Below are 10,774 nucleotides of genomic sequence, written 5' to 3' on the forward strand. Positions count from 1 at the left end.
TACCTTAGCATAAAAGTACCATACATATACACCCAGAACAAACAAACAAAAGGAAAATGAGCCCAGACACTGCAACATAATTCCCAACTCATACCACAAAAAAAAATTGCACATAGATAGATAGCAGCAGCCCGAGAGCAGAAGATTGTTTGCAGTAAGCAAATGCCTTCAGCTGGCCCACAAGCAGACAGCAGCATGGGGGGGGGGAGGGAAAGCATCATATGAACACATTGATAACAGAAACATTAACCGACACCACATGCGTTAAGAAAAGCAGCAAACACGTAGCTTGTTGGAGTGAAGCAGTGGTCCTTCAGAGTTGGTCCAAAACTCCAACCTCTGACTTGAGGTGCGTGTGATGCGCAGCAGGAGATCTGACAAACAGCTAACAGTCTGCAGCTATGGCAAAAGATAGACAGGATTTACATTAAAGATATCTGCAAAGCATTTATGACTAGTGAAAACTTTAATCTACGATAGCTCTAATTACATTTCGACTAGTCAATATTCAAATTTGAGATATTTCGATTGTACAATCTGAGTACCAGCCAGAATGCAACTGCAGATATCTTGAATTATAATTCTGACTAGGCAAATTGTAATTATGACTAGTCAAAATGCATTTATAGATTTCTAAGGTGTGATTAAAGTGTCAAGTGAAACCTATTAAATGTTCGGTTAATTCCTCCACCAAGCCATCCTGCACAAACAAACAATGAAAAGGTTATGAACTGCTAGTCCAAAAGTAGCAGCAAACGTTTACTGTTAGCTGTCTGCCTCAAGTGGCCCACAGGCTTTAGCAGCTATTCTACAAAAAGAGGGAGGAATAGCAGCAGTTACAGTTGGGACTGAAATGTCTGAAGAAATTAAGAAGCGGGAGAAAAGGGTTTTCCAACCGATAACAGCAGGCCTTTTTCACAGCAGACATTTTGACTTGACAAAGCACAGGTGGAAAAGCACAGGTGTCACTAATAACATTAACAATGGCTCTGTTGAATTCATGTGTGCCAGTAAGACATGGCAGTGTGGCAGTGAGCCAGCATGGAAAACACCATTGAAACTGAAGCAGCTAAATGGAATTCAGCAATAACTGATTTTATTATTTACACCTGTGCTTTTCCTGCTGTCACATGTCAAAATGTCTTCTGTGAAAAAGGCCTGTACCCCAAGAGGCCTTAAAGGATGCAGACTCACTGTGTGTGGTTTGTCTAAATTTTAATAAACGCCATTTTGAGGTGGAATAAGCACTGTTTAATCACTGCGTCAACCATGATAGGTGCGAGATAGTAGCTTTGTATCCAATGTAGCTCAGTCGGAAGAATGGATCGGCCTGACTCGCCCATCATTGGAAGGGAGATAATGTAAGTAGCTTTGGACAGAAGCATGTAAATATCTGTCATGCACTGTATAAACATAATGATGTGGATTGCTGGTGGGGGTTGGAGAGGGATGGAGTACACTGAGGTAATTGGTCCTGTGACCCCCTAATGGTTTAATGTGGACATGAGTACAGCGATGTGAGAAGGCAGTTAAAACAGAGAATGCAATTTATACTTTTCATCTTTTTTCCCAAACAGCAGACAGAAGCTGTCTGATGAGGCTTACAGCTGTACTTCTGTAATGAAATCCTGTGGGAGGAGAGTGTCATTTGTCCAGGTGTTTGTCCAAAAGCACACTCGCTATCTCAGACACCACGGATTAGAATTTGAAACACGGTGGAACAGGTCAACAGTAAATGTTTTCCACAAAATGTGAAGACATGTAGTGGAGCAATAAACAGGAAATGTTTTACTTTATTTCCTCTATTGTGCGCAGCAGAGAGGAGCAGGTGTCATTCAGCTGATACTATTCATGAAGTAAAGACAGTTAAATGTTGTGGTGCACCCCAATGGCCAATCAGGAGGCTGGAAAATTGTGAACAATTTCAAAATGCCGTGTTTGTGCACGTGTCTGGTAGACAGGTGCCAATGACAGTGTTTAGGCGAATGCCCCATCACAAGTTACACAGCTGCTAATGGCAGCATTAGGAAAAAGGCTAATGTTAGCCTCATTAACATACTGGAGCAGAGCTAAAACACACAGGGACAGACCCAGATAGTCCACAAGTACGGTCACGCATTCTCACATTTACAGATAATGCACTACTGTGATTATCCTTTCTTGAGTTTAAAAAAATGTGTTCATGGTTTCTCAATGTGTTGGGCATATCAAGGACAAATTAAACCCATTTAAACTCATCATAAAAAACGTACATGGCTGCAGTAAACACAGAGACTGCCGCACATGATGCTACACAACAGTTCCCCCTTGAAACTGTCATTTGAATGTTGACCGTGCCAGAACAAAATGCTAAGATGTATCCTTTCAGCCTTTCAGAAGTAACTAGATCTTTTACATGTGGCTGAATAAATGCACAGTTAAATATCTTTTTCAATTTTGAAAATGCCACATCACAGTCGTGAGTTTTGTGACACCAATATTGTTTGTTACTGGCTGGTGACGCAGTTTCAGTTTCATACTCTGAAAACTTGGTCCACTGTAAGTATTGTATTTCAAGGACATCTATGAACAATGGCAAAATAGACCCACATAATATAACTTTATTAATTTAAGCCCTACTGCCAGCAGAGGCCCCCAGGGAAGCTAAACTTTCAGGTCCTGAACTACACAAAACCTGAAAAGAGTGAAAATATTTTTCAAAATGCTTTAGAGCCTTCCTGTGACCTCGCCAGTAGCTGAACAACTGAAGAAATTTAAATGATTTGGACAAGCCCTGCAAGCAAATCAGTATTTAAATAGACAAGAATAATGACTGAATCCTGGCAAGTGAAGGCAGCACAGTTGTGTGTCTCCACTCTACATGACCTGCTGCGTACCTAAAGCTCTTTTGACTGATGAAGACAATAAAATATTATAAAGAATTTTTTCTCAAATAGCTTTATGGTGTGAATGTTGCAGTCAGACACTACAGAGGTAATGCTTAATGATGTGAATAAAGAAGTCACTCACTGATTAATTGATGCTTTTAGCTTGAACAGTGAGTTAAAAGCTAAAGCCAGTCCTTACAGCTTTAATGAACCTTTTAAAAACCAATTGCATTACCAACTTCATGTTATTACTCCAGTGTGCAGATCATACCATTTAAGGAATGAATGTCAGTCAGCCTTTTTCCACAAAGCTCACTCATGCTAGCCAATTTCTAACATGTTTTGTCCGACTATGGAAAATGAAAACCCCACCTACAGTATTTATATATATATCTCTTCAGTTTATCTGTATTTCATATATGTTAGAAGTTACAGAGCAAAATACGTTCATATCATTTCAGTGATGAATGATGATCTTTCGGGGCTGAAAATGCCAGTGGCTGCACATGCATCAGACACAATAAAGCTTTACTAGAAGTTTCAGAATTACATTCTGACCCAGTTCACACTCATTTGTGAGAGTTCCAGCAGTAATCATTGGTGGTATGAAGAAAAGTAAGCACCAGAGAGAAATGTATTTCCTTTGTGAAACTGCAATGGCCTGTCATACCTAAACAATGCCAGTCATTTGACCTCGCTGAAATTGGAAGGGCACTGAACTGCATGCTGCTTCTGGTCTATGAGAAAGAAACACTTAATCACAGTGAAAGAGTGGACATATTTTCTGTCTTTGAGCTGCAGAGTGGGACATACTTTATTTCTCTTTTCATATTCTGAATTCTTTCTTCAAATCTACATATATGAATACATAATACAAATTCACAATAGGTATTCTTTCTCTTTGACTTTTACTTCTTTGTACCTCAATCTTTCTTTAAAGTCTCTCTGTCTCCCTGTCTCAGTATATTCATATCTGTCCATCTATCTGTTTCTGTGTGTGTGTGTGTGTCACGTAAATGCTCAGACACGCAGCAATGCACTCTACTTCATTTTAAAGAGCCTTTCAGCTTTTCTTCACTGTAAACCACTGATTCAAACCACAAAAACTGTGTGCGTGTGAGGGTGTGGGTATGTGTTCCTCTTCTTGTTTCTCACACAGGTTGAGCGATGAGGTGACACAATTAAAGCTGTCACCTTTGTCCCGACAACTTTGTTTTTTCACATAGCTTAGTGTGTGTGTGTGTGTGTGTGTGTGTGTGTGTGTGTGTGTGTGAATGTGTGCATTTGCAGTATGTGTGCACGTTTGCGTCTTCAGTTGCGTCAGTGCTGTCAGTTTCTGCGCCAGCAACAGGCTCCTCCCAGCTGTCCAGGCCCCTCCTCCTTCCTCTGTGTCGGTATAAGACATGGTCTCCTCTCTGTCTCACACTCACTCACAGCCTGAACACTGGAGGAGCAAAGCTCAACGTCTTCAGACTCATCCTGTCGTGGTCCACGCCAACAACTGCAGGTAAGAATTAAAAAATGATTCCGAAATTTGTGTCCTTAGTTGTTTCCAGTTTTTTTGTAGCAGCAGGACAAACGAGAAATTCATCAAAAAAGCTTTGTTTTTCGTGAAGCTGACTGGTTCTTTAAAGGAGTCTTTTTGAGTCACTTGTCTTTTTTTTCTCCGTTTTTCACAAAACAGATCCAGAAATTGTACATTTAATCTGAAGAGTTGAGAGGAATGGGTGTCATTTTTGAAATCTGGCTTTCACATTTAGTTTTATTCAAACTTCAGTTAATGTTTTTTTTTTTTTTTTACCTTTCACAATTTATTTATATCTTTCTTTAGTTCACTGAGTTGTAGCTTTAAGGGAACGTATAATCTAGAACATGTAATGTAGATATATGAGACACAACTGACAAGTGCTGAAGTATGTTGGGGACAGTACATTTCAAATATGTAATAATGAATGAGTAAATAATGAAAGGTGGCTGATATACAACTGTTGCAGAATAATCAGGCTGTTTAAGGGCATATATATTTTACTGTCTGAGTGCACAAATAATCAGATCATGACACTGGCGTTTTGTTTGTTGTTTCAAAATGTTGTATGTATGTAATATTTGTGTATGTTATATCACATTTTCTATGCACGTTAGGTATTATTGCAGCAAATATCATAGGCAGGATTAGGCTCATGAATGAAAGTAGGGAAAAACTGCAAATGAGAAAAAAGGGCCTAAATATTCATCTCTGTGTAATAGCTGACCATGAAGGTGTTTTAAATTAAAAAAAAAATTGCCTTTATTTTAAAAAAAATACATATTCTGAGGAGAGAAGAGGAGAGGAGTGGGCATTCACACACATTACAGTACCACATCATTACCAGCCCACTGAATAATGAATTAGAGACAATGACCAGCTGCTAGCAGGAATTATATTAGCATCAAGAAAATGACTATTTACACCACCACTGTGTCAAGTTAAACAAAAGTATTCAAATGGACTGTTGAATTGAGTTACAGTGATAACATTACACATATATGATTTCTAGATATCATTTGGTTTATAACTACAGTTACAAGGTTTCATTTTGAAGATGCTGTACTATATGTCCATGTTGATGAAGAGAGCTGATAATGTATGTAATCATCACGTCCAGTGAACAATAACCAGCTCTGGACTCACTGTACCAGTCATTTCCAGGCTGCTGAGTGATGAGCACACATTGGCTGGAGTACACACTTTTATGATTATGATTTTGTTGAAATATTCACAAATAAGTGGAGGTCTTTTAAAGGAAGCTATCCCATGTAAAACTAGATGCCATGGGACTTCTCCTGGTTGAGATCACCATTATACCCTCCTGTGTGTGCTTTCCTGTCGTGCACCAAAAGGACCATTCTTTGACTTGGCAAAGAAAGAGAAAATTAAAGAATGACAACTGAGTTAACACCCTGAGTAATAGTAAACAAATGTATCCGCAGAGGTCCACAGAGAGCACTGCTGTAATGGAAACACTGAGACAGTCAGAGAGAGTGGGTTTTAAATGATCGCCTCAGAGCGACCGGTGTTGTTGGTTTCATCTAATTGGATGATTTCCTCTGAAAGAATGTTCTGGCATAAAGCATTCATCACAACTAACAGAAAATTAGAAAATTAGCCGATCAGTCAACAAATGTAATATTATGCCATCTTTTTTTTTGTAGTTTTTCTGTATATTTTTAACACACTGTTGTAGAACTGCTCTTTCATAGAAAATGTAATATCAAATCTACAACTGATGTTGACTATCTAAGCAGATGAACACAGATTATTAGAAGATGAAGCCTGCAAAAAAAGATTTAGATTTCACTTCCTCTTATTAAATGTGTTAATAGACATAGAGCAAAATTAAGATTTAGAGAAAATTGGTGTGTTTTTTTGGGATTCAGCTAATGCTGACAGCGTTCATCCATTGCAATTATGGCACACATCAACTCTGTGTGTGTGTGTTAAATACTAAATTGTTCTGCCACTCTGTGACAGAGCGAAGAAGTGTGTAAGAAAGACAAAATGATGTTTGCCTCAGGTTCCAGCTGAACCATCAAAGGTTAATCTCTCCCCACACCACTGTGCTTCAAAGACTGTGAAATGATTTATCGCTGCTTTCTGCCTAACCCACATAGAAGCACATTTTAACAAGCTGAAGGGAGACAGTAAAAGAGAACAGTGGGCAGTACAGAGACAGTAAACAGCAAGTGAGACCTAATGAAAATGACCACATTACTGTAGGTGTAGTGGATTTCTTTAAACTGACTTATATTCTGTCCCCCTTTCTCTCCCACCAGTCATGAATGTAGGTATCTGTGTGTGTGTTCTCCTGGCTGCTGTGTCCAGTGGTTCCCTGAGTCTGCCCTCACACTCGGTGGTAAGACACACACACACACACACACACACACACACACACAGCTAGAAGTGTGAGGATGTGTTTTCAAACTCACACAGTACAGAAAAATGTCTGCTCATTCGCAATTGGAAGAGGTTTTTGCATTAAAAATATATATACGCTCAAGTATGTACACTTAAATCCTTGTCAAACAAAAGTGGACTGAGTAAGTTTTTGCTTTAAAATCCGTTTAAAGTTACAGTGAAGTGTTGAAATTTCAGGTTTTTAGATCTATTCCTCATGTTTCTTCTTGCTTTTTTCTTCTCCTCTCATCCCAGAGATCTGAGGGTGAGGCTCTCCTTTCAGACAGCCTGCCTCCCCCCTCACCCAACCACACACGCCACGCCCGCTCAGCTCCTGCGCCCCCCTCAGGGCACCTAGCCAACTACAACCAGCCGCAGGGGGACGTGGACGCTCGAACCAACCTGAGCCAGCTACTGGCCAGAATCATCTCCAGGAAAGGTAAGCGGCCGGATGTACGGCATGACTACTGTCAGGACGGAGAGAGAGAGAGAGATGGATAGAAAGTGTAACTGGAGCGAAAGTCTTCCCCTGTAGTCATCTCATCTCATTACACACAGAACATTCCTCTCATCTTATTCCGCTCCTGGTCTTGTTATTTCTCTCTTCCCAACATCCATCTTTCTGTAACGTGTCGTTACTCATGCTGTGTCTTAGTCCCACCATCTGGCATTTCTTGCCTCCCTCTAGCGTTCTCTCTCCTCCCTCCATCTTCCCATAACTCCTCCTTGTTCTCTCCTTCTGTTTTGTCCATTTCTGTTTCCTACATTTCCCTCTACCATCCTGCTCCCTCTATTTGTTCCTCCTTCTCTCATCTCCTTACCTCCTGACCTCACTCTCTGCTCTCTCTGTCACTGTGGATCTCTGTTTCTCTTTCAAGTCAACACTTTGTGACTGGGAGACCTGCTGAGCTCACCGGTCTTATAGAACACACAAAGACGGGAACAGAAACAAAACAAGTCAGCAACAACCTCATTTAGAGTTATACGTTTTCATTATGCAGTCAGTATATGTAGAAAAATATGCACTGCAATCATGTTTTGGCCATCTTCCTGTCCTCATCGCATCATCAATGTCACAAAATGTGACGATTGTTGTTCTCTTCCTGTCCCTGTCTCCTCCAGGCTCTCCCTATCAGACCAGATCCTCCCTTGCCAGCAGAGCCAGTGGTCTAGCCCCCGGCCACAGGATAAAGGACAGAGATTACCTCGGCTGGATGGACTTTGGACGACGCAGTGCAGAGGAGTATGAATACTCCTCCTAGAGGCATGGCTTGCTTTCGCTCGAAACCTGAGTTACAACCCCCAACACCGCCAATAAAAGTCCCCCAAAATAAAGAGCCCTTTTCACACTGCACTTAATGTAACCAAGGGCTGACTTGACTGGATCCTAGAATGAGTTTAGCATCATTATATATAAGCAGAGAGGAAATTTTTTTCCAAAGGGCACATCCTGCAATCTGTGGACCCTGGATCTCCATGCTGAAGTTAAGAGCACTTTCCAAACCACTCCCCACAGTATGTCAGAAGTATATTTAAGCACAATATTAAAGGCTAAGGCTGAAAAAAGTCTATATTGTTGTTATTGTCGGGAAATCCTATGAAAAAAAAATCCAAACCAACAGTGTGTCAGTCCATCTCTCAGTATATTCTGACTTCCCTACCCAGTCTGTGGCTCTCAGCCTCAAGCCTATTTGTTCATTTTGAAGACACAAGTCATTAAAAAAGAAGCTCACAAATATATAGCTTCATTTTTATGAAGACTCAGTAATTTAGTAACAGCTGGGCACTGTAGTTTGTAGTTTAAAAGTTACTCAAACAGGAGGAAATATTGCATTCGTTGGGAACTACTTTCAGCGGCAGATTAATACAGATTTGGTGCTCTAGTGTGTATTTCTGGAAGCAGGACGGTGTATGTGGGATGGAGTCAAAATAAACTAGTGTGTGTGTGTTCATGGCACTGAAGGAACTTGTCAGCCAGCGCAACACTGCGGCTCATTGACGGGTTTTAATAGTTTTTGGACAGCAAGGTGGCATGGCACAGACGGTAATTGAGGCTTTGGCTACACAGCTAATACTTGTTAGACGATTCAATTCATTGTTGGTATTGGTGTTTTCATGAAATTTGTTGACAATAAGAAAAGCATAGAATATCACCAGACCTATCCTTTGAGACCAACAGGAGTCAAACACAAAGTAAAGTTAACTTTTACTGGTGTTAAGAGCTCAGTTTGCACTTAGGTCTTGTGCAACATTGAGCAATATCATGATTTTTAAATGTTTTTTCAATAATTTCAATAGCCATTTGGATGAGAAAAAACCTGAGATTTGAAAAACCTGTTTCTTTATATATATCTATATATTTATAAATATAAATTTCAGCCTCATTCGAGAGAAAAAATAGTGTCTTACGACTCAAATTTATGTAACTCGAAGTAGTTTTAAAGTGTCTAATTTTACTGACAATTCAGAATGTATTGAAGGCCTTTTATTGGACCTTAATGAGCCACTTAAGTGTCTTTGGCAAAGTGAACCAAAAGTGGGATTTAAGTCTGTATCTTTGATTGGTACCTTAATGCACTCAGCTAACTGCAGCCCAGAGCTTCAATTCACTTCAACTTTACACAAGTGCATGATAAAAAAGTCTTCTCGTATCATACCATCTGTAGCTAAAGAAAGTGTGGTAGCACATTAAAATCTTGCACAGGTTAACATTAAAGTACCAGTATGGAGTCAGTAAGAGTGTCTCTGCATTGAAAGAAAAGGGGCTGAAACAGCAGCAACTTTTCATCCGCCAACCCTGCCTGCTGAAGGTAACCCTGGGCTAAAAATGTGCAGTGTGAAAAGCACAAGATATGTTTTAGAAAGCACTTTAGGTGGTGTCTACTGTATATGCGATGCTTGGGAGTTTCCCAATCATTGCATAATCGGTGGAAGATCAGGATGAGGTTAAGTCTTGTGTAATAAATATGTTTCTACCAACTTTCAGATTCAATAAAATTCAAAATAAAGCTCCATTTTCCTCTGATGTCAGCAAGAAATGCAAATGCATTTGTTTGGGATTATGGTGTTATTATGTTTCAAGGACACAGTTGGTATGCTGATCCCGTATATGGGTGTCCATATATGGGTGTCCTTCCATATGAGCATTTGGTATAATTCACCAGTGCTTCCTAGATTACATGAAAGCCAGAACATTATCATTAGTGTCTATTATACACAATTGATCAGGTTTTCCCAGGATTAGCACTTGGAATAATGAAGTGGCCTAGAAGTGGCTCGGAAACATATCTTAAATTTTAGTTCTATAACTTTTAAAAACATTGTCAGCCATTTGTGTTAGTCCTTATTAGTGAGAGTATGGGCACAGAGCTCATACTGAGGGTCTCCACATGTTGACTGAACAACATGGTATCTCTCCTTCTGGGAAATGAAACTAAGCTTCATACACTGCAGAAAGCGAAGGGGGCACTTGCCTTAGATCTTACAGTGGACTTCAACTATATGATACCAGATTTTGACATGTGATTTTATGCCTCCAGGTGAATTAAATCAAATGCTAATGAATGAGAAAAGACTGAAAGGTCAAGTGGAAGTGAAGGAATTCTCTGCCACACAGCTGAACATAAACCTGAATGCACCTAGTTGTAGAGAAAATGTCATAAAATCAAGCTTTTAGTTTGGAAATACACCTCTCCAGAAAATAGATGATCATGTATCTGATGTAAAAATTTTTGTTAAACAGATATGAAGCAATGTAAATGTAAGTGTATATGATTTTTGATGAAAACAACATGAGAAGAGAAAGGCTTTTCTGTTGGGTTTTATTTGTTCGAAGTGAAGCAAAGACCAGTCTCGATTTATCAATCACTCTGACTGGGAATGAATAAAATGCTATAATGACTAATTTATAAAACTCAACTGCCTTCACACACACGTCCTGCTGCATATTGTCCACACCGATCACACACACACA

General features: G+C 39.7%; 1 protein-coding gene across 1 annotated transcript; it reads left to right on the forward strand.

The window, feature by feature from the left end:
• The first annotated feature begins 1,206 nt into the window (after positions 1-1,206).
• LOC122881006 (cholecystokinin-like) lies at positions 1,207-10,705 on the forward strand. Its single transcript, XM_044206631.1, has 5 exons — positions 1,207-1,361; positions 4,304-4,374; positions 6,681-6,760; positions 7,057-7,240; positions 7,924-10,705. Exons 1-5 carry the CDS (start codon positions 1,321-1,323, stop codon positions 8,061-8,063), a joined length of 516 nt encoding a protein of 171 aa, XP_044062566.1. The 5' UTR covers positions 1,207-1,320; the 3' UTR covers positions 8,064-10,705.
• The last annotated feature ends 69 nt before the right edge of the window (positions 10,706-10,774 follow it).

The sequence above is a fragment of the Siniperca chuatsi genome, linkage group LG9 (genome assembly GCF_020085105.1).
Source record: "Siniperca chuatsi isolate FFG_IHB_CAS linkage group LG9, ASM2008510v1, whole genome shotgun sequence".
In the NCBI taxonomy this organism is placed as follows: Eukaryota; Metazoa; Chordata; class Actinopteri; order Centrarchiformes; family Sinipercidae; genus Siniperca; species Siniperca chuatsi.

Excerpts from the sequence above, each read along its gene's own strand:
- LOC122881006 (XM_044206631.1), top strand. The coding sequence starts at position 1,321 with ATGGATCGGCCTGACTCGCCCATCATTGGAAGGGAGATAAT. Across the intron at positions 1,362-4,303 it reads ATCATTGGAAGGGAGATAAT|CCTGAACACTGGAGGAGCAA; the intron begins GTAAGTAGCTTT and ends ACTCACTCACAG. Across the intron at positions 4,375-6,680 it reads GTCCACGCCAACAACTGCAG|TCATGAATGTAGGTATCTGT; the intron begins GTAAGAATTAAA and ends CTCTCCCACCAG.